General features: G+C 42.5%; 1 protein-coding gene across 9 annotated transcripts in view; it reads right to left on the bottom strand.

Annotated features, from left to right (window-relative positions):
- LOC133130170 (protein MTSS 1-like) overlaps positions 1 to 24,879 on the bottom strand; it is a 58,751-nt gene that overhangs the window by 7,459 nt on the left and 26,413 nt on the right. The window contains exons 4-12 of one of the 9 annotated variants that reach the window (XM_061244491.1): positions 13,078 to 13,162; positions 11,873 to 11,964; positions 11,528 to 11,602; positions 9,772 to 9,783; positions 5,869 to 6,026; positions 5,294 to 5,401; positions 4,654 to 4,751; positions 2,718 to 2,931; positions 211 to 336 (exon numbers count right to left, since the gene is read on the bottom strand). In XM_061244491.1, the coding sequence (XP_061100475.1) occupies positions 211 to 336; positions 2,718 to 2,931; positions 4,654 to 4,751; positions 5,294 to 5,401; positions 5,869 to 6,026; positions 9,772 to 9,783; positions 11,528 to 11,602; positions 11,873 to 11,964; positions 13,078 to 13,162 (968 nt within the window). The remainder of the gene's footprint in view (positions 1 to 210; positions 337 to 2,717; positions 2,932 to 4,653; positions 4,752 to 5,293; positions 5,402 to 5,868; positions 6,027 to 9,771; positions 9,784 to 11,527; positions 11,603 to 11,872; positions 11,965 to 13,077; positions 13,163 to 24,879) is intronic. The other 8 variants (XM_061244500.1, XM_061244511.1, XM_061244545.1 and 5 more) reach the window with 8 other exon arrangements.

The following is a 24,879-nucleotide window of genomic DNA, read 5'->3' as shown; positions in this document are numbered from 1 at the left end:
GAAGAACAAAAAAAATGCTTTTGATGAAATAACATTTAACCTGATACAACAGACATTCTACCGCTCTGAATTTGAACTACCTGGGACTCAATTCACATAAAGGGTGAAAGTAGTGGCCGCAACCTCCCGTGTTGACATATGGGAGTGTGGTAAGAGTGTGGGGGGGAGGTAAACGGCCATGGTTTAGGCCCATCTGGAGTGATTCGTCACCTTCTCAGGAGGGGCCAAGGCCCCACCCATGGTGGAGCCGGAGCTGGCCGAGGCGGGGGAGCTGCACTCGCTGACGGACTGGCAGGTCTCAGAAGCGTCCGAGGAGGCCGAGCTAGAGGGGGTCTGCTACGCGGGGAGGTTAGTCGCAGCCGCGGATGTAGCGTAGCCAGCCACACACAGGCACACACAACACGGAGGAGAGGAAGAGGAGGAAATGGAGACAGCAGAACAGAAGGAGGAGGAAGTTATTGACTGAACGACAAAGGGAGCTGCCATCCAACCAGAACTCAAACTCCATCCAATCAGAGCTCCAGCTCCATCCGTTCTGAAGCCTGCAGCACACAGCTGTTAAGTCTGAAGCAGGCTGTGCTGCGGTTAGGTGCAGACAGGGTTAAGAAGCTCAACAGAAGTTGGTCGAAGCTGATACGGTTATTATTTGTTAAACAGCTCCGTGAGGTTAGCTGAAGTTTGCAGAACTGCATAAGAGCTTTCTGTTTAAAGCAATAGAGAAAGCTGGAAAGTGACACACTGGACAATCCTAACACATTAATAAACCTGTTTTTAGAGCAGTCATCGGAGGCTCTGAGACCAACTAGCCACTTGCCCTCTGGGAGGCTGGGCTGTGGAAACTACTAGAAGCACATTCTGATGGCAAGTTTTCAAACCCAAAGGTATTGAGGGGCGGTATAAGGGCAGGGAACAGCAAAGGAGGCTAAAGACAGACCTGTTATTTCAATGTGGTTGAATTGCTAAGGCTAAAGTTGACTGCAGAAAAAAAAAGACCTGTTTCATCATAATCAGTTGTAAATCATGACAGTCAATTTCACATAAATAAATTTAAATTTTGGCTGTTTTAGGCTTTCAACTTAATTTTGTAGAACAATATATTGACTTTGACAATCTGCGTGTGTTGATGCCAAATTCAGAGTAAAACTATAGTTTTTAAGCTTTTAAACACAAGATACGAAAGTAACACCAGAGTTGTGCATTGTTATCACCGTTCACCAGTCACAAACAATCAGCAGCGTTTGTGTTAATGTATTTGCTTTCATAGTTTGTATGTCTTCATGTCAAGAGTAAATGTTCAGAGTAAAAATATACACTCAGTGCGCACTTTATTAGGTATTTATTAGACTTAAGTATTCTGCTGCTGTAGCCTATCCACTTCGAGGTTAGACACGTTGTGTTTTCAGAGATACTCTTCGGCATACCATTGTTCCAATGTGTGGTTATTTGTGTTACTGTCACCTTCCTGTCAGCTTTGACCAGTCTGGACCTTCTCCTCAGACCTCTCTCATTAACAAGGAGTACTTGCCTGCAGAACTGCTGCTCACTGGATGTTTTTTGTGTTACAAACCATTTTCTGCAAATTCTAGAGACTGTTTTGCATGAACATCCTAGGAGATCAGCAGATTCTGAGATACTCAAACCACCCTGTCTGACACCAACAATCATTCCATGATCAAAGTCACTGAAATCACATTCCAGCTGAACCTCTTGACCATGTCTGCATGCGTGTATGCATTTAGTTGCGGTCACATGATTGGCTGATTAAATATCAGCATTAACAAGCGAGTGTACAGGTCTAACTAATAAAGCGCTCACAGAATGGGTTTATACATAAGATGACAAGTGTTAGCCCCGTAGTTTCATTATCCCAGTGTCAGTAGTCTCACAGCCTCACTTAATTCTTGTGACAAAACTAAGTACGTTTTTCTCAAAAGCGTGGTTTGGCGGCACTCAAAAATAAACAGGACAACTCCCTTGATATCGAGCAGGGAGATTATATTCTCCTCTTTTGATTTGTTTCTAAAACTCAAACTATGTTTGGGGTCAATACGACTGATTTTGATAGAGCAGGTCACAAGTTATGAAAACAATTGAGTGCATATATAATGCTGCAACATAATGCTGTCGTCTTTCATCACTAGAAGGTTTCAATAAAGGGGATGCTATGGGTGCAGGTGTGCTTGAACAAACCCTCACTGAAGCAAATGTATGTGTTCACTCCAGCCTTGCAGGCTAGCATGACTCATCACTCATTATTTCCAAAGCTGGTGTAACCTAGCAACCTATAAGGGATCTCAGACCCCATCATATATTCTTGAGATGTGCATGTGCCAATTTAATGTCCACGCCAATTTTATTTCATCATCTGATAATGTATTACAGTTGCACCATGGCAAATTAAAATAAAGAGATAGGAATTAAGGGATGCTGCAAAAACATACTCCTCCAAAAAAGTTGGTCTTTGCTGTTAATTTATACTATAATCAGAGAGAGTAGTAGCCTCTGCGTTTGACATTTGTTGTAGAATACAGCAGAATACTTCTGATGTTGGTTTTTAAAAAGTGAAAACATACTATTCAAATATATTTAATACATATTGCAACAACCTAATCTCCAACAAAAGCTGGAAATTTTTTTTTTAAATGAATATTTTACAGGGAAACAATTAAACGATCGCGACTGGCACCCTCTGTGGATTGGGACACCTCGGCCCTTACCTGTGGCACAGCCTCGAGGGGCATAGGCGAGGGGGACTTGGACTGGAAGGCGTCCTGCGAGATGAAGCCCGAGTCGTGGGAGGAGATGCTGGAGAGGCGGGCGGGGGCCTGCAGGGGCAGGGTGGAGCTGCGGTAGCGATAGTGTGAGGAGGAGGGAGAGTGAGTGTGCGACCCGCTGGATCGGGAGTCGCTACTGTTTACGCTGTTCAGACTGCTGTCAGAGACCAACGGGCCGGGACGGGAAACAGGCAGGGGAGAGAACAGGGGAGGGAGACCAGTAACGATTAACACTCCACAATCCCAATGCGGCAGGCGGTGACTGTGGGCAATGCAGTCAAAACACACGTCCAAATAAATAAATCAAATCAAACATCAGGCATGAAATCATATTTTAAAAAATAGAATGTGTATATTACTGCAGTATCCCTTTTGAATATGGTTTGGTGGACATACAAGTATTTTAGCTAAAGTCTAGTGCAATTCATGGATACACAAGTCATTTTAATGTACTTCTTGTACCATTTATTATCCATCCATCCATTATCTTAACCCGATTATCCTGAACAGGGTCACAGGGGGGCTGGAGCCTATCCCAGCATACATTGGGCGAAAGGCAGGAATACACCCTGGACAGGTCGCCAATCCATCGCAGGGCACACACACCATTCACTCACACACTCACACCTATGGGCAATTTAGACTCTCCAATCAGCCTAACCTGCATGTCTTTGGACTGTGGGAGGAAACGGGAGTACCCGGAGGAAACCCACGCAGACATGGGGAGAACATGCAAACTCTGCACAGAGAGGCCCCGGCCGACGGGGATTCGAACCCAGGACCTCCTTGCTGTGAGGCGACCATTTATTATCATGAGCTTAATAGGTAAAGTACGAATAATTGAAGCACTGTTCACTGGTGAGTAGCAGAAGATGAGGTAGAGAAAAAGCTCACAGAACTATCTCAAAATGGGATATAATTTTGGGTCTGGTGACCAGTAAGTTTTGTGTGTATTCAAAACCAGGAAAAAGGGATGCTGCAGTGTAAAATGTGGAAAAAGCAGGAGTACAATGGTACGGTGAAACACAAAGAAATAAAGATAAAGCATTCAGGAATAGCCCATTCAACATGCTTCATATAAATCCAAGCAATTGGTGCACTGTGAACAAACTGTAGTGTGTCACTATTTGGTGATATGGGACACGGACAGTGATTATCCAGGCTCTTTAGGACAAAGCAGCTATAGAAATGCATTCCACAAAACACAGCGAAGTGGGAACAAAAAAAATACAGGGATGACCCGTTTTGCAAAACTGAAAACAGTCGAGTAGACAGTGTGACAAACACGGTTTAAGACACAAGGGTTTGAGGACATTCTCATTGGGGTACAGCGTCATATTTTACATTGCATTAAATCTGTTGCACATTAGGAAAATCTTCAATTAAAGAAAAAAAGAAAGTTTACTCCCCTACCCTAAAATCAGAACCTCCTATTATAAATCATAAAATCAAAAACAACTTTCTTCAAAAAGCAAGTTCAGCAGGTGATTTTGAGATCAGCCCCTTTCGCAATTTATAAAATGATGCAATTGTAAAGCGGGTACAATCTGGTATACATCTGCGGGATGTGTTGAATGCACAATACTGTATATGTATCCATGTTCCTTATGGAGAATACAATAAAAAATGAATAAATCACTTTACTCTATCCAGCAAATTAAATGGAACAAAATGGAGTTACTGAGCACAGCAATTGAGTCCAGTACAAAAACTCTAAGACACCATAATATTCTATGACACATTTGAGGAGCTTGATTATATATACTACTCAAAACATGTAGCAAGTAACAATATAAATGTGCAAGTCATTGTGTCTGCCACAAGGGGGCAGAGTGAGACAGCTTTATCCTGCAGCGGCTATTGCTGATCCCACACTTACCTGCACATACTGGACTTCCTGGACATGGTGGTACTAGGAGAGGATGGGGGAGTCTGGTATGACCAACTGCAGTCTGATCCTTTCAGATCAAGAATTACCTGAGACATCACACAGAAATGCTGGAATTATTTAACAACCAGAGGAAGTGTTTGCAGAGGAGAAATTTCAGAGGGATCACCCAGCAACATGACAGGGGTAGAAGGTCCACTGCTTTCTCAAGCCAGACTCTGAACACACCATCCACACTGGATGCGTCGGCAGGGGGATTTATAACGATGTGTAAACACTTTCGTTTACAAAATAAAAGCATGTTCATTTACACATACATATAATGCTAAATGGGAAAAATTTGGTCCAGAGCTCAGAGACCTCATAGCTGGCTACACACACCCTCTAGGCCTAACAAAAAGTAGAACAGTTCATTGAAGAGCCCACAGCCACACATTGGAGGAAACTGAGTTTCTTGTTGGACAGTTTTTAACCCATTAGAAGTCTGCCAGAAATTGGACTAATGCTCCATGATGAATGAAGATCGGTTGGTCCTTGGACTGCTGTTCTGAACTGGTCAATCATCTCAGTATTGGCAATAAGGATCTGACCCCACTGACTGCTTGGTCTTTGGACCAATGTTATTCAATACCTGCTCACTGGCAGCGGGAAGTTTGTGGGGGTCCATTGTCAGGGATTTGAGGTCATCAGAAATTGTCTGAAGGTGGGTGATTTCTCCCAGCATGGAGATTTCTTCATCCTGTAGCACATGAACATTATGCCATCACCAAGAGTGGAGCCCAGCATATCAGTCAAAGACAAATCCTGACTTATAGATGTGCTGACAAATCATAAGTTTTATAAGTTTATAAGTTTCTATCTGCATTGTGAGTGGTATTGAGATATTGAGCTTAAGCTTTCACATCCTAACACAGTCAAAACTGAAATGCAGGACAGGTCTTTGTAGATCAAAATGACAGTCACCCTAAAAGTACCCTGAATGCCAGTATCACAATCCTATCAAATTCCCCTCGAAACAACATTATGCTAACTCATATTTGTCTAAAATGTAGCTTAAAACCATATAATTCCAAGGTCTCCAAATGTCATCCCAAGTAATTTCCTCAAACTAAGGATTGGACATCCTGCTTGAAAATCACGTATGAACTTTGAAGGAGTGAGAAAGTGACAGCACGGGTGGAGCTCGGTGTGGGTGGACGGACTCACCACGACCGGCCGGAGCATGGACACGAAGGCGCAGAACCGAGCCCTCTCCTCGATGAGGGCCTTCCTCACCGCCTGCTTCTCTGTCTCCTCCAGAAGCAGGTACTTGTCATTCACGTCCTGCATGGCACTGTCCAGCTGCGGCTGCATATCTCCCCTCCCTGAAACACACAGCGCCACCCCCTGGTCAAACAGGGTCAGCTCCCCTTCCTGAGAAAACCCACTGGCCTCTGCCGCAGTCCCCCCACTGCAGGTCAATCATCTCACAGGTGGGCAATTCCACAGAAACTAACATTACTGCTGGATATTTGGGTGATAAAGCCCAATACAGCTACATAACGGACACTGATAAGAGGGTTATTTCCTCCCGAGGGTTATCAGAGCATATTTGAGTCTATTAGGTGGCTGTATTGGACTTTGCCACTCAAGTATCCTGTAGTTGTAATGTTGGTTACTGTGGAATTGCCCAGGTCATCCAACACTCTTATTGGGTCTCTTGGGTCTGTTCTTTTACGTGGGGTAGCAGGTCCTCATCCATTCAAGTAGAGCCCACACTCATATTTTTTCATAGCTTTTCATGTCACCCTGGAGCTTACGATTTGTGTTCCATACGGAAGTAAAACAATAGCAATTTTGGTAGAAGTATGCATATTTTAGGGTTTAACTGCTATTTCAGAGAGGTTTGAAAAAACGATTGCCCATGTGACATGACGTATGTTTTTGCTTAACTATCGGATGACGTTACACAGAGAGCTGACCACAGGAGGCGGATGGGGACTGGCTCTGGGGGCAAGGTTAGGGACTTTTTCAAAAAACCTCTGTCACTTCTTTGTGAATGTTTTGAGGGCACTTTAGACACTAAAACCAGGAAAGAACGCTGATGTGCGTGGGCCTTTTAAAACAAAAGCAAGTCACAACAAGGGGCTGTGCACCAACAGTGAGTGCCTCCGTGGATATGCATGAGCTTCTCTGACTTAAAGCAGACTTTTTATATTCTAACATTGATTTTGACATTTTGATAAATGCACTGCTTCTTCACATAACTGGTGTAATCAAAAATATGGCTAGGTACTGCCACTTCCTGAAATGTGAAACGATTCCAATTTCATTCGGATACCATTCCAACTCTACAATCATTTTGTAAATTAGAATGAACCTTAGGATTCACTTAGTATTAATTTCAAATGTTCTGAAAGGGCTTGGAAAATGCTCAGAATGGATCAAATGTCTGAGGACTAAGAACAGAAATGGCTCAATTCAGAACCGTCAGCAGCCACTAAAATGTACTTTAATTCAAGAAAGCTTCAGGACACAAATATACAATTAAAGGCTTTGGGTTCTCGGAAGCCAGGATCAGACTTCTTTTTTTTATAGACGCCTGGCTGTGCCCACAGAACTGTACTAGACTCAGCAGATGGACTGACCTGGAGATGTTCAAGATTGCACTAATTACATAAAATGCTGAAAAGGTCCTTGTGGAAGATTACAGGCTTGTACTGTGCATGCACTCAACTGCTGACACCCCTTAAAACTGCTTGGTATCATGGTAATATGCAAGATCATGGACACCTCAAAAGTCTCCTCAAGAGTCATCTCTTCGTTCCATTAATGGACTGATTCTGTTTAAACCATGGAGGCATGCTCAAATTTCCAATTCAATTTAATACAAGCCTCTAAAAAAAGCGAGTTCCTCCCAAAGCCCTCCATTGTACTTTTTCTGAACCAGATTATTTACTCTGGATTCCCTCACTGTAAAAGAATGATAATTCCATACTAGTGCGCAGTCAATAGTTTTCTTTGGTCACAAACAATGGAAAATTCCTTCAGCCTGAGAAATGTGCATAGAATGCATTCCAGAACTGGTTTATTATACAAGGCCCATTTAATTTGTGTAATAGTGCACTATTCATATGGGCATAACACTTCATATACAGCAGTCCCAGGGCACAATTAATGAACAATCCCCAAAAGCTTTTTGCAACTAAAGGGAAAAACTAGAGCAAGAACTTCAACAAAACTTTTCTGAAGTTGCTTCTAATAATGAGTGTCGCACTGAATTATTCTACGTACCTTTCTGTGTGAATCACAGGTTCAACTTTGTGAATTTCAAGTTAAATACTAGAATATGTCAAAAGACTTGGACTTTTATTGCTTGCAACTAGTAAGCAACATGATGAAAATCACAGTCAGATGTGATAAAACCACAAACGCCCCATCCCCCCAGTATGAAAACAAGACAATGGGGGAATTCTCATCCACAAAGACGCATCAGGTCGCCACATGCTCGTGAGGTGCATGCCCAAATGGATTTTCGCCCCCAGCCCCCACAATTTCTTCTAGCCACAGACAATACACAGACAGCGATGAGGCAGGCTCCCACTGTGGTCCTGTCAGAGGGTTTAGGGCTGTACAAATGCCCCCAATCCCCCTGTGGAGAGACGTGCCACAGAAGACCAGAGAGACTGAGATAAATTCTGTCATCAGAGTCAAGACAAGATGGGGAGGTGAAGTACAGTAGAATTTACAGATTAGGACTCGTAGCAGACGGGGGCAGGGGGTGACAGGGGGAGGTAGTGGGAGGGGGGACTGACAGGGTAAAATATGGTGCAGGAGCTGGCTTGACAGAGGTTGATGATTATCAACCGAAGCAGGTGTTTTGCTTGAGAAACCCCTGTTAAGTGGGGAATAATATTAGAGCAGTTCTGCGGGGGCCAGATTGAGGGGCAGACCCAGGAAAGCTGACTTGCCAGACTGCTTTCTTCACACCAGACGATTCTTGGACAGTCTTTGGTGAAGCTGAAACAAATGTTCTCGTAGGCAGAACGCAGATTACGGCTCATGCAAATAAGAGTATGACGACCAATGAATTGCTTAGTGCGTCAGACGCTGAAAACAGGGCGGAACCAAATGAAAATAGCCGGTATTACGTACACACCAACACGCACGCGCACATAAATATTGCACACGTAATAAAGATATGCTTGTGTCAATGCGCACTGAAACACTGTGTGGACTACGCACCATGTTCTTAATACTGAGGTTCGTCCCTTACTAGGTTCTCATTCACATTTCTCACAGATCTACACCTTCTCACCCCCTGAATGTGTTATTTGCTTCGGCGGATGGCCAGTAAATCAGCTCAGCATCATTTTACAAGTGGAGGGGGTATCAAATATTAAAAAGTGGAATTCTCAAGCAAATTTCAGCAGGGTATTTGGGTATGGGTATTTTGGACAAAATTCACATCAACCAAAAATGTAAACAAACAGTCTCATTTTACCATAGTCTCCAGGGAAGACAAAGGCACAGACTTGTCTGTTTTCATTTGCCTCTTTCACAGACGATGGATAACACAAATTGAAAAAAGACTTTCCCGTTGAGGCAAAGCGGCTGTGTGCATACAAATCACTCAGCCATGTCTGCAGTTAATATGTGGTAAATCACACTGACTGCTTTAAAAAAAGAGAAGAGATTAGATGTCAGAGGGCAAGACAAACAACTTGCCTCTAAAGCAGAGACATCCAAGAAAGATGTCTGTAAGGGTTTTACTAATGAATATCATGATTCTTCTGGTGAAGTAGTTTTTTTTATTTATTTTTTATGATAAAAACAAGGTCTAGGGCTTGATGAAGGAACATTGTTTAATTTGGCCAAAGCTGAACATTCTCATGGCACCAAAGAGGAGGAGCCATTCTGGCTGCTTGGAAGGCTAGAAGTTGTTTGGAAAACCAGCACTCTGGGTTCCACTAATGCCTAATGTGTGAATCTTGGAGGCAAATCCAAAACAAACCACAGATTTGGAAGAAGAATTGAACAACAGAGAAAGGAAAGGAAGTCAACAGGCGGTGGTGTACACAGTAGACTAGATCTTTAGGCCACAAAGGGTCTGAAAGGCTGGAAACTTACCCAGAGCATCGGCTGGCAAGAGCAGGTGCATGATGGGACAACACGGGAGACATAGATGCAGAGAGGAAGAATATTTTGGTCAGTTCAGACCCTGACATACATTCTGAAAAGGCACATAGGGTTTCCCTACAGAGGAATGAAAGCCAGCTAAAACTGACAAACCAAGTATGTACTTACCAGGCTTGTCACAGCCCAACTATATACTTCCTCCAGGGTTTGTTTGCAAATATATGCACTTTTTCCCCAAAGTGTCAAATTCTTTTCAAAGCTCAAACCAGAATTTCAGGTAAAAGTGTACCCAACAGTCATGGGTATGCTTTAGTGCATGGAAAGTTCTGGTTCATGTTCCCACAGACATTAATTTAAAGCCGATCAGCATCTCAAATAGTGATATAAGTACATCTATTCTTCATTGCGCATGTCTGGTAATGACAGCGTTCTATATCTTGCTTAGTCATTGGTAAGGGAAGGAAGGCCAGTATTTAATAATGCTTAAAGGTGTAAGCTAAATTCAAACATTTCCAAGAATAAAATCGATGAATTAAAAACAGAGAAGTTGAAGATCATCAATTCACAATAATTATTATCCATGAATTAAATCCACATATTTAGTACCTAATCTTTTCTCCTGTAACATATCTTTGCAACTAGTGTAGTGGGTTGGGTGGAGGATGCCAAAGGGTAGAGTTTTGATCTGTTTTTGCATAGTTTGGCCATCATATAACGGTAATCTGATGGCACAATTAAAGCAAGAACCTGGTCAAGGAAAATGGGACTGTTTGAATTGTTATCAAACCTTGTTATTAATAAATAAAAAGTAGCATTCGTTAACATAAAATTGCATTGCCTTTGATTTTTTGCTAGCATTAGAAACAATGAATGGGTGCAGGGTAATAGACCCTTGATGTAATATAAATGTATCCACTCCACCTCTCAAAGGAATACAGTACCAAAAATGCTGAAACGCAGTGCCAGATTGCTTTCAAGAAGCCCTGTTGCTAAGTTACAGCTCATTAATTTGACGGCTGGCTTCATGGTTTAGTACAGCCGTCAAACAGGGAAAAAGATCTTTACAGAGATGCTCAATTTTTCTCACTTTGTTGATCAGTAAGAAACTCATGTGAGACGTGTCACTGACATGACACACTCAGAACAAATGTGTACTTATACTCACATTCCCTACAGACAGGTCAACAGTCACAAGTCTGTTGAAAATACCAAGGAAGACCTGGTAAAACACAATTCCCAGAAATGTCCTGCTTCTTTGATTCTACAGGCTGCTTCCAAAATTATAAGTGACTTAATTCCTTGAGTATTCATGTTTTTCTGCACCTTGACACAAAACTCACTGAAATTATATGTTCTTAAATGTCTGACGCTTAAATCATTTTCACTTGGAATAATGTATGTTAAATCATTCCTTCCTCCCCGCAAAGCTGCAATAATTGCAGTTTCTGAGTAACTCTTGCAGATTTAATGTCCTTGAGGTTTTATGTAGGCACAGTTCAAACCATACCAGTCTGTGCTGGCCTTAAAGTGTCTGCTCCAAAGTTGTCCTACATTCTTTTATTTTGTGGTATCTTTCAGAAGGATATGGCCCCAAGAGACACCATGAAATGGATCAGATATGGACCAGCGAGTAGAAGTATCCCACTGAGGGATACTCGAATCAATAGGCTTGAGAGCTGACGGCACACACAGGCATGATGGCAAACCACCAGCACAAACTGGACGTAGCTGCAGAAGCCACATTTACCTTTCTTTGCCTTTTTCTGCAGCTTCAGCGTGTCTGAGGATTTCTTCTTAATCTCCTGTCGAGCTTTCTTGTACTCTGTGGTGAACAACGAGTGATGTTAAGGTCCAGGATCATCTGTCCCTTATCCTATAACTGGAACTTTTGAATGGCAAATGTGTCTTTCTTTGCCACGGTCATAATAAACAGAGTTATCAGTGAGGGGTACACAAGGGCAGTATGCGCAGTATGACCATGCGTGCAGTGGTCATAAGGTACCGGTGTATTACGACCGTGAAGGCGCAGTGCGACCGTGTGGACTGGCCATAAGGCTTAAGCACGCGGTGACCATGGGGGGTGTTGTCAAACCTTTGGCGTGGTCCTTATCCAATATGTTGGCCCCTCTCTTCCATTCCTCCATCTGGTCTTGCAAGGGGTTAATCAGGCAGTCTATGAAAGCCCTATGATGGAATGAGAGAACCAACACAAATATTTCATTGGAGGAAAACAGCACAGAGGGCAAACAAAATGACAGAAAATCAACACAGCAGAATGAGACATACAGGTATGTTTTTACTGCTCTTCAAGCACTCCACTGCTACAAAGCCCTTCTAAAACCCTCAGATTTATGTTCAAATCACTTTAACGGAACTTAACGGAATTTGCCATTTCGCTTGACTACTGTACCGTTCATTCTACAAACATGCATTTATAGCGCTGTAATACACCATCACAAATGCATGGAATTATTTCTTAAAAGTATAATTCATGTTCAATTGATTCCTGTCACCCAATGTGCCATCTGGAGAGGACGAAAGTAATCAAATTCCTGGCCTCCCCCAACCGAGTCGCCGAGTTCAAGGCTGGTAAAACTCCAGAGGGGTCAGAGTTTAGTGACATTGAAGTGCCTTTTGTCTGGCTGTGCAACAGCTGTTGGGGTGCCTTGGGCGACCACTGTGACAACGCGCTTAATGAGTCCTGACCCGAATACATAGGTTGTCACTCATTAAAAAGTCACTGGTAGAGCAAGTCCATAAGTTGGAAATGCTATTTACAGCACGACTTGCCGCACTACAATGTTAAGTGTTCTGCATGCACACGCAATCCATACGTGTGCTTGTTCTTGGGTTTTACTGCTTCCAGCCCATCACCGGGAAGTCCCCGTTACACTTTCCCAGCCCAGGGTGCGAGGCAGGCAGCTGGATGTGCGGACTAACCTAAAATAAGGTCCCGTCCGCACAAACCGCTTTCTTTTTTCCAGGGGGACCCAATGGCCTGACCACAATCCCATGATTTATGGCACCACCATGGAGACGCAAAGAATTTTCGCCAATTACCTCCTAAAATTAGAACTCTCTGCATGTGTGCGACACATGGAGCGGACCGGGCCAGCCCCCTGCGGCAGGAATGCTGGGAACTTTCGGCCCGTTCACTTTCGCCTTGTCTCATTTCTCATGTGAAATAACTGCCCACCGCAAACAAAAGGCTGTATACTTTTCTACAATGGGCACATTTTTGAAACACGGTAAAGACTTGGTATGCTGTGAAAGGAGAGGAGTAAGTGTGAGGTATACATTGAAAACTGCCGCAGTTTGGCCTCAATGCTCCTGTGTCTCATGCACATCCTGGTCAGGGCAGACCCAATGTCCCTGGTGCCTCCTGAAAAACAAAACAAAATACTGAAATTAGACACATTTTCTTTTACGCACACAGACTTACAAAACACACTCTCTCTGCTCAAATATCTATTATCAAGGAAACCAACATTTTGCAATGTATGCCTTTGTTAGGGTGCTGCTTTTTCTCCATCATATGTATTCTGCGATGGTCAGTGCCTCGATAAATCTCTGGTGTGTATTCCTTCCTTTTCCAATATGTTAGCAACAGTCATCCCCTCAGCAAAATGCATCCAAATCACTATCAGACTATCAAAAACACAAAATGGTGAGACGTGGAGGAGGTTTTTTTTTAGGCTGGTGCAAAATGGCAATTTTCTCAAAATGGTACCAGTTTTAACACACACACCCTAGTTTGTCAAAAAAGCACTGAGGCAATACAGTTAAAGCCAACTGACCGCGTACCATCACCTCAGCGCAACCACAGAGCTCCAGTGTGAAAATCATACAAGGCCAGTGACCTCATCGGTCAGGCAAGACAAGGTGGTAGGGGGATTCGGGGTGCAGTGTCAAAACATGATTGAAAAACACCTCCACAATGGCCCCGCTGCCCCGAAGCACAAAACCGCCATACCCGACAGCTGTACGACCCCTGGCTGCGCAGACGTGCGCATTGTCCCGCTGACAGGGGCTCCCTCCCTGCACCATTGTTCCACTGCTGCCCCCAGCTCATCAACAGGCCAGACCAGTCCCAGCACAGTGCTGGGAAAGCCCATTAATGCACTGCTGCGCTCTGGACCCTGCAGGCCCCAGACAGCCTAAGACCCAAAAGCCAATGCACCGACACAGAAACCTGTACATTCCACTCAGTAGGACACCAGCCCACCACAGCAAAATAATGCTCTTTCACCAGCCCACCACTGCAAAATACTACTCCCTCCAAAATACACAACCACCAAATACTGAAATACTGACCCTATACAGCATAATAAAAAAGTAAAAGAATCCAACTAAAACTACACGGGCCACAACAACCGGTAGCAACCTGTTTATATTAGGGTCAAGGCAGGCCCTGATTAGTTGGCTTCAATTAAAATTTATCAGCAAACGTTGGAGGGTAAAGCCAAGGAAAGATAAGTCAAAAACATCCAGGCACAATTCAGAAGAAGGAGTGAGAACGAGTAGACACAAACATTGATGAATGTCCCAGTAGGCTATATCAAAAAACAAGAGCTCACTGTCCCCATCAGGCCAGTGCCATATTATTGTGCTTAACCTGCACTCATTACAAGGTTAGAGAAATAGCTAGGCAGACAGCCATCGGTCTTCTGAGAAAGAGATAGACGGCAAATTACATGTCTACTGATGATGACTGGCATAAAACTTCAAATACAACACAACACCATAATACTGTACTAGTGTCACCAAGAAAATACAACTAGCATGAACATGCAATCTGTTTTGCACTTCTCAAAAATCAAAACATGTAGCAAATGAATGTACATTTTAAGAAATAAACATGGGTTTGTGGCCTATACTGACATGTTGGGAGGCAAGAAAACGTGTTGATGTTAACTTCACTAGCTAGGGAGATTGATGATGTGAAGAGCAATAAAAGATCGATAAAAGCCTCCAGGCTTTACAACTATTTTCTTGAAGAATGTGTAAAGGACATAAGGGTGAAAATGTGAAAGACAATATTGCTATAATTGCTGCAAGGGTAAGCCCAGTCATGTGTGTTTCCAGTATCTAGCTATGACCACGCAAAAAAAATATGACCAGAGTTGGTAACATTAGCCAGCAAATTTATCATTTATTATTTTTTTAATCAGAAAAGAATGTGTCAACATTTTAAATATTCAATAATTTATTCATTAGTTTCTAACCACTAAAGCAAGCATATCCACTTTTCTTGACATAAGCTTGAAAATAACATAAGAACAATAAATGACAGAATAATAAAATAATTTCAGAATGTATTTCGATGCTCATCCTGTATAAAATGTGGTCACGTCACAAGAATTGTGGCATCAAAGTTGTTCTCACTGTCTTCCTAAGAAATATTCACTTAGACGAGAGATTCCACAGAAGTCCTCTATTTAGACGTAGGCATCACAAAATACATTTACAAAATTCTGTCGTTTTATGCAAGCCTAACAATTGATATACCGTTGGAAACAATGTCATTCCCTAAAATCAGTCATGACTTCAATAAAACGCACGTAGTCGGTTCTTTGCTGGACAGAGGTTATACTGTAGTTGATGCGCACAGATGGGGAGAACACCTATACTTAGCAACTGCATTAAGGTCACTGGTCAGAGAAGCTTGTATGTGAGCTTCCGGTGTTCCAGAGCGCCTATTCAAAACATAGATAATAGTATTTCTATGTACAAGTGCTTTTGTAGAAGTATGGAAAAACCAAACCAGACAACCATGACAATTCCTCCAGCGAAATTATAAGTAGACAATGGAAATTCTATCAATGTTTCTCCAAGTTTTTAGAATGAGAATCTACTATATATTTGGTTTACTGGACACTTGCCATGAAAAGGACACTGACATTACTGTATTTCTTATAGCATGTAGATTTCCAAAGTGCAGATAAGCGAGGTCCCCGTATGCTAAAAACCCATGGCTTGGCCGGTGAAACTTAAGGGGTTAAATCTATTTTGTGTGTTGTGAGATTTATCTTGCGCCCTGTTATTTTACAAGATGTCTATGACCTGATCTTAGCCGAAATCATGTGAAGGCAGCCCGCATAGCATCATGAAGAGATGAAAAAAAGAATGTCTTGTCTCTGTCCCCAACAGCTCGATTTGAGCAACTACACACTGCGCAGAAATGAACAATTATAAATCTCGGTTAGCACTATATTTATATTTATTATTCTTATTTATTATATTATTTTGGGAATAAAATACAGTTGTACTGAGCAGGTTGTACTGGCAGATAGAGATCCGGGAGGTCTATTAAGAATGAAGAATAGGAGGGATAGTTGAAACATTTTCCCAAATTCCTTCCACTGCTGAGACAAAAATGTATCATTGTCCAACTTACAAATTGTGCATGTGACTTCAATAATGACCAAGAATTGCAAATGTATTCCTGATGATCTCATCTGTAGAGGATGCCCTTTCCCCAATTGAGGAGCTAGTTCAAGGCCGGAAAAACTCTTTAGGTTTAGGGACACTGACGAGACTGTCTCACTGTGCAGCGGCTGTTGAGGAGTCCTGGGTGACCACAGCGACTGGCTGCATACTGAGGCCATGCCTCGGGCAAGTGCCACTCATCTCCACAGGATATGGCTTCCACTCTCGCCCAAGTGTGACAAATGCCTTCTGGACTTCCGTCTCAGCCTTCTTGTGGGGACGATGAGGAGAAAAAGATGGTGCGATGACCCCCCCCCCCCTTATTCCCCTCCGTCACCCATCCAGATCTGGCAGAGGGATGTGGAGAACATCGCCCCCCCAGACACAATCCTCTTTGGCCAATCTTGACACCCATGGCTGTGCCCTTTGCTCTGAGAGGAAATGATTGACTGTGGCTCTGCAGGCCGCTGGAAAAGATGCTGTTCTGCTCACAGACAAAAGGGTCCGGCTCCGGGGCAGACCACAGGCCAGTCTTGGCAGCGACTGACCAAGTGTAACTAAACACTTTCAGTCTGCACATTATTTAGCTTTGGAAAAACTCCTTTGTTGTTTTAGTGGTATGTTTAGGATCATTGTCTTGCTGTAGAAAGAACCACCAGCCAATAAGTTTTGAGGCATTCGCTTGAACTTCAGCATATGTGTATAAGCACATCCTAATTCATTTTGCTACTAGCTATGGAGGTCTTCCTTAGCCTGCCAGTCCCTTTGAAATTAGTAAGCTCACCAGTGCTCTCATTCTTCTAAATTATGTTCCAAACAGTTGATTTTGGTAAGCCTAAGGTCTGGCCGATGTGTCTAACCATTGTAGGGACTACAACTTCCACATTCCCACAGGAAAATTCTGCGACGTCCACCACGAATGACGTCTAACTTGGTTCAGCCAATCCCGTAATGGCGGGAGCAATAAACGGTCCCGTATAAGAGCAAGACACGTTCTTGGGATCTTTCTTCTGCTTCTTCTGATTCTTCTTCTGCTTCTTCTCTTCGACGCACCCTTTTTGGCCATTCGCTTCAGCTCATCTGCTCCGAGACTCGGACAGAGGCTGAATGCTGCACAGCGCACTACCAGGCCTACGGACACACCCAGTTACCTCGCGGTAACTTCGTCGCCTATAGCGAGTGGAAACTGGTGTACGCGGAACGCTACATCAGTTTACTCCTGCAAAGCTCACCATCGAACAACAGCAACGAACTTTTCCACCCGGAAAAAGGACAAGCGAACATCCTTCCAGCAACCGAGTGGACCAGGCGACAACGCGCGGGTAAGAGGCCCCAGCCTGCGCACCTCTCCAGGACACGCATTCACAGCACCATCGCGGCTCCTATAAGGACAGCACGTCTTTTGGATCCAATGCGTATGGACTCAGTAAGAGAACAAACATTCAGGCATAGCCAGTGTTTAGTTTAGTCTTAACAGTTTTTGTGGATCTGTGTTTCAATATTTACCATCCTACCATTGTAATGTGTTTGGTTAGCTACATATATATGTACGTGAATTGATTCGCCGTCTTTTGCGCATATATAGAGTAAAACTACGGAAGTAGTCCCTTCTCACAGCTAACTCTAACTCATTACCACACCCAGAACTCTAGCTTACTCAAGCTAGCTACTCCCACTTTTCCTTTGTTCAAGAGACACGCGCGCTTGCGCCCGCCACACACACGCACACACACATACCCAACTAAATTTCTTTACTAACTTCCCGTTAGTTTATCTGTTCTGTGTTTTACGTTTGTTTAATAAATATATTTTATTAAACCCCGGTGTCCGTTTTGGAATCGCATAGACATGAGAGCCGAGTTAAAGCAGTCTTTCGAAGAACTTCCAACCTTCAGGTTATCGGTATGTTTAATCATTAATATTGGTTATTTTAATTATTAATTAAAATACTAAATTTGTGGTTAGATATTCCTGATAATAGTAATTTTATGAGACTGATTTTTGCAGTTATACTGCTACACAATGTTTAACTGGCGTTTCGTAGGGAGTAAAATCCCTGCGTTATTTGGCGAGGACCCTACATAATTTGGAGTCCCGTGCGAGGACCCCTACACCATTTTATTCTAACCAGTCTCATAATGGCTTCTTTGATGTTCATTGGCACAACTTGGTCCTCATGTCAATAAACAGCAATAATAGTTTCCAAAGGTAATCTAAAACTAGAGTAAAGACTAGGTGGTGAGAGCCCCATTATACCTGCATTAAGGAGGCAATTAAGCACACCTCAGCAATTACAATCACCTGTGACGCCCTGTGTCCAAAACATTATGGTGCCCTGAAATGGTCGGGACAATGTATAAACACCGCTGTAAATTCTACATGGTGAAACCAAAAGCAATTTAATCAAATCTGAGAATGTGCCTTTTAATCACGTTTCACCCATTGTGTGATTCCGAATCTAAAATTGTGGCAAATCAGAGGTAAATCAAGACATAATCTTGGTCCCAAACATTATGGAGGGCACTGCATGTCCAGGGAATCAAAGTACAAATAAATACTGGTCTTGCCAGGAAAAAAAATCCAGGTGCCAACAATACAAGGTCTCAGTCAGAGGTCAGGTTTCAAAGGTCAGGTTCCTCCAGGCAGCAACACACAACACTGTTTTATTACTCCGCTGCTCGTTTTCAAACTGAAAGCGGGTTTGTTTTTGATTTGGTATGGCTAGTCACAACATGAACAATTAACAGTCTGGGGTCAAGCAGTCTATTGCCCTATGCCTTGAGCCAGGCACTGCGCATTATGCACTGTGTTTCTGGGGACAGACCACCCCTTTTTTTAATCGATGGAGCACTGTTCATCCCTCCAAACGGCCTACAAAAAAAATAAAATAAGAAAGAGCCCTTCTGCTCCAAGAGGAAGGGCTCTCCTTTACAGACAGTTCCTTTTAATATACATATATATAACAGATTTCAAACTGTAATCTAGAATTTGTCAGTGACAGTTATTTCATGAACACTCTCAATAAGTGCTTGTTTATTGGGATGTGGATTGAAACACTTATACAAGGTTTTCTTTTAGTGAACTCTTGAACAAAAACAACAATTCTACCACAGTTTCCCCAGTCACAGTGTGAGGCAGTCATGCAGCTACAGGTGAATAAGGAAGCTGGACATTTTTAATCACAGGAGATTATGCTGCAGTGAAACGCCACTCCCTCTAATCCACAATACTGGCATTTATTAAGAGCCATGGCTCTTTTTTGGGTTCATCTCTCTTCGCTCTCTGACTTGCACATGTGCTCCCTAAATTAGATTGTGGAATGCACATTATTCCTCATTTTCACTGCCAAAATATTTCTTTGATCTATTCCCAAAAAGGAAAAGCTTTCCCACTATGCCTTGTTTTAAAGTCCCCATTTACCACTATTTTTATCCTCAAATACTCCTTACAATTTGGAACACCCCCCCTCGCTCTGGAAACTCCACCCTTCCCCCACTTCTGCCATTTAAAAAAGGCTGTTTCCTCCCAGGTATGAGGTGGGCCGTGTGGTCAGGGTAGATTGCCTACAGTTTCACCTAGCTCCACAAAAAGTGTTTGCGTTGTGACAGAAAGAAACAGTTTTGGTCATATAGCCGACATTCCAGTAGGTACTAAAGGTTAACTACAGAATAATGATTTGGGAAATCGAAAACTAATAAGGAATAACCGGAATGTGGGATAATTCAAAAGGTTTAATTCCTTATCCTTGAGTTCTTATTGAAATGGGAATGAGGGGACAGCTGTCTGTTTTATGAACACAGAAATGTGTTGTGGTACCAGGGAGTTCCTTAGAACTGAGCAATCCCTACATGACAATAATCTGTCAGTACCATCCACACATGGAAGGCCATCTTTATTTGTGCAATGGAATACACAGAACCTCACTTACAGTACATGAATGTCAAATTGTTTCTTGGACAAACCCATAAATCTTATCTTTTTAAATAGAGTAATTTCTCAGTGGATGGGAGGGGATAAACTGGAGAAACACAAGATGTTTGTATATCATACACTAGCGTCTCATAGCATCTGATCATGTCATCATGGCAATGAAAGGAAGCTTGGTGCTCGCTACTTTGCAGCAGAAGCCACCAGTTTTCGTGGCGACTGCTGCAGTCTGTGTGGATAAGCTCTCCCTCTCTAACAAACACCAATCATGAATTATAGACCCCACTCATTTAGTAGAAGAAATATCCCAGCTTTGGAAGAAAACTCTCCCTTAACTACAACACACACTTCTTGGCTCAGGAGGGCACATACAATTCAGGCCAAACAGAAATGATTCACTGGGAAAATACAAACTGACATTGAAAAACCATGCATGTGCAACAGGCTGAGCTGTTTTGGGCATTGGAGCCTGCTTCCCTCCTCCACAGCTGGAGTATCTTCATATTTTTTCACGCATTTCTTTGGTGTGGGACAGAAATTCTCTGACCCTGCCCAACCCAGCCCATAAATATCCCAAGTGCTGGCCTCTAGATGCTCAAACACGCATGATTGGCTGATGTATGGAATACCAGTCCTTATTAATAGCTATGATGTGGGAGTCCGTGATTATCACTGTAATGAGGTACACCCAGCCCTTGTTAGACTATTTGATGTGGGTGTCCATCAAAAGGCACTGTATAAGACTACAGCACAGATCTTACCACAAATATCCCCACGGAAAACACCACAAACCAACCCATATTTACTTGCATAAAACAATACATAAAATAATTGTGTGTTTCTGACACACTAAAATAATGTTGGCCTGGAAGTGAGAGAAGGAAAGATGTTATCAAGAGCAAATGTGGCTGGAAGCTCATAGCCCTGGACTGTGATGCCCATACATTATTTGTCCGTAAAAGGCAAAACAGGGAAGGAACTCTTAATCGAGTGAAAATTTCAATGTACTGCATGAGCAGGCAGTTTATTCAAGAATTAATCAAGAAATGTATGGTTTTTTTTTTTTTTTTTTTTTTTTTTTACCAATTAAAAAAATAAATGGTGTCTCCAAAATCGCAATAACCCGACTGCTCTGTCCCTCTTCTGACTCAGAGAAAGACCATGGTATGTGGCACTACCCTGTCAACACAAGAACAAAGGCCACTAGAGGAGGGGGTATGTTTGCTGTAAGGGAAAGCGATTTCAAGTGTCGGAATTCTGTTTACTAAAAAGACATTTTTTGTTTCATTCATCTCCACATAACAATTGTTCCTGATCTCAGTTTAAGTAACCTTACATCACATTTGTCCTCAATTAATTCAATTTCAGTAACAATGCATTGCATAAGCAGGACAACCGATATCAGGGTCTGTAAAGCTTCAATTACTACACATTACAGATAGACCTGTACTAAACATTTTCCTCCTTTCGGGCAGACAAGAGTTTCTTTGTAATCAAATTTACTACATCCATGCATGCATTCTACTGCATTTACTGACTAAATCAGTTTGGCAAAGAAAACTAACAAACATAATTGTATAGATTAAGAGCTTGGATACCCACATGCACTGTGGCAACAGTGTTGAAGGGGTGCATTGAGCAACAAAACAGGAGAGTGACTATGTGTGCCAACATATATGAACTTTTTATTTAGTTAGATATATGCGTACTTGCCAAGTATAGAACAAGCAATGCAAAACATGACGACTAATCAAAAGGCAAAGCTTTTGCTATATCTGTAAACACAATGCATTGAATTACATGTTCTTCAAGTAGTCTCCTTTAAACTCACCGCAAGGAGCTTTGCACATTTCTCTTCTAAATTCAACCAGGACGGCCTTATTTTAGAAGAAACATGCAAGTAGAATACTTTTTTTTTTTTTTTTTTTTGGTTTCTCTTTGGCTGCTCTTTCTGAAACCCACTCCCCAGGAAAACTTTCTGCTTTTCGTAAATTAAATACAATTAAAGATAAAATGCAAGAAAATCAATACTAAGATCAATCCAAAAATAAAAAAAATCGACACTATGAATACATTCATATTCAAATTCAAACCAAAAATAAACAGGAAATACTGCTCCTAGATTTTACAGGCATATTAGTCGACCACTGAATAATTAATTACTTTCTTGACCTACCTCTACTTGCTTCCTTTGAATGGGAGTTTGACAACCCTAGGGAGTTCAAACACTACAGAATTATATTGCCCTTTGAAAGGTGGGTGAGCGTTCATCTTGTTTTCTGTTTCCACTGGCAGTTGCATATTATACTTTGTTACCTTGAGAGCAAACTAGCCTACACAATAAAATTGGCTGGGGAAAAAAGAAATCTCTCAAAATGCTATTTAATTTAATTGACACCTGACTACAGTAGCTACAATGACTACTAGGCCAAGCAACTTGTGATTCCAGTTATATCCTACAGATCCTTGATTAGCTTACCTCCCATTAACCACTAGAGACTTTCAATAAAAAACTGATTCTGGACCTGCAGCTAAGGAGAAAGCAGGCCATAAATCAGCTGCTGGTAGGATATGAAATAGCCAAATTGTGTTGCATGGTTTTGAAAATGTACCAGATTTCATGCAAGGAAAGCAAAGAAAATAGTAAAGCAGTAGTATTCTGAAATCAAGTCCAGTATTGCCATTTATACAGAAAATACTCAGAAAACTACAGTAAGGATTATCATACATGACACCTCAGATTCTTAGGTCAGGGGCTAAAATTTTGTCAATATGCCTGCCTAATAGTTAAAAGTTTCAGATAGAGGATATAAACCTTACTGACACTACAGTAAAGCTCTCAACATCTAAACATCAATGCTACATTTGATCAATAAACAAATGTAGCATACGCCCGCTTTACAGTTTGTAACGGACATGCTACTTTTCCACAACTACTGGATGGTGTTAGGAGCCACAAGCTCTCAGCATTCCCTGAACACGGGGCAGAACCCGATACTGTTGCCATGGACAAGGAACTGACCAGAGCAACTGCCAACTAACCTCGCCCTGCACACAGGGCTCCACCATGGCAGCATGGACATCCGATCTATTTGCCAGTGGGACAGAGGTACTTTTACTGAAGGCCCTCCCAGCAATCCCATCCAGCCTCTCCCTAATTCTCAACTATTGAGGATGGTGACATCCACTATTCGCAATGGTTAATACCATGTAATGCACAGCTGTCAACACAACCAACATACCGGCCCTCACCACTCATGAGATATGTGAACGAGATAGCAAAATCTCCACGAACGGGTGTTGGAGGAACTACGATGCCAGAGGCAGGGCAGGCACGATGATGACAGTGGATGACATTTTTGTTGTGACAGCAGTATGAATATCCCTGGGTCTCTCGGGGACACTAGGCATCGCTTCTGTTCCCAGACAAGGACACGGCCCTAAATAACCACAGAAGCCCCGTCTGCCATGGCCAGTCAAAGGCCCGTGTTCATTCTCTGTCGCACCAAGGCGGCAAGGACCAAGGCAGAACGACAAGCCAGAAAGAAAAGCTATTAGGGCCTGTTGTTTCAAGATGACCATTCCCACAGTGACCTTCTCTGAAGTGCAGAAGGTCCAACAGAACCAGCATTAAAATGAAATAGCTTATGTATTACTGGCAGGGCAGCTCATCTGGGTAACGGAGCTACCTACACAAGCAGTGTAGACTTCTGCCAAAGTAAATATACACTCACTGAGCACTTTATTACGAACACTATACTAATACTTGGTAGAGGCTCCCTCCCTGCTCTCAAAACAGCGTCACTAGATGTTGAAAACATCCCACTAGATTCCACTAGATGATGAAAACATTCCTTTGAGATTCTGTTCCATGTCGACCCGATAGCCCCATGAAATTTCAATTCCCCGAAGCACAGTCACAACCCCTCTGCTCCGACACCTCTCGCTTCACCATTGCCCCTCTTTGCCCCCAGCAAGGGTGACATCATTGCCAATGAGGTCATGTTGCCTGGAGAGCCATGGGGGACTACAATGAGCCAGTGACAGAAGTGACCTGACATGACCTGCCATTTACAGAAACTATAGAGCAAGCCCAGACCCAGCATTATCCCAAACCAGTGCTGGTTCAATGTAACTTAGGCTACCTTTACACAACAGATCTGAAAATATCGGATTCCGTGTGCGTTCATAGTACATATCTGATTAGTGGCACGTGTGAAAACCTTACCAGGTGGAGTAAACATAGCCTGAATTAGCTGCGGAAAACAAAGGTTGCCACTCCGCAAACAGTGGTTGATGAGTGGAACAACCTTTAAAATCATAATAATGTGGTCATTTCTCACAAACGACAATTGGATGCTTGTTGTGCCACTTTGCGGGCAATTATAGGAATTTATGATTTTAGGATTTAACGATTTTTCCTTTATAAGAACTTTAGTCTGTTTTGTGGTTCCTACAGAAGCTCTAAGTGCAGCTTGTGGCATTCCCATGTTCCCATTGTTGCTACGATGAGCTTCAGCTGCAGCAGATTACCTGCCGACCTCTGGAGGCCATTTGTGTGACAAGCAAAAAATAGACTTAATCATAGATGACTGGGGCCATGGTAGGACTCAGCTTTTGAGCGCTGCACAAAAGGATGCAAAGATCCAAAATGGTTTCTTGAAAGGAAGAGACTGTGATTCCGGCTCCAAAAAAGTACATTAGACATTTGTATGAGCAGCCTGGAAAGCACGGTGGTGACAT

Source organism: Conger conger, chromosome 1 (assembly GCF_963514075.1).
Source record: "Conger conger chromosome 1, fConCon1.1, whole genome shotgun sequence".
Lineage (NCBI taxonomy): Eukaryota > Metazoa > Chordata > Actinopteri > Anguilliformes > Congridae > Conger > Conger conger.
This window is presented reverse-complemented; position numbering and strand designations above follow the sequence as displayed.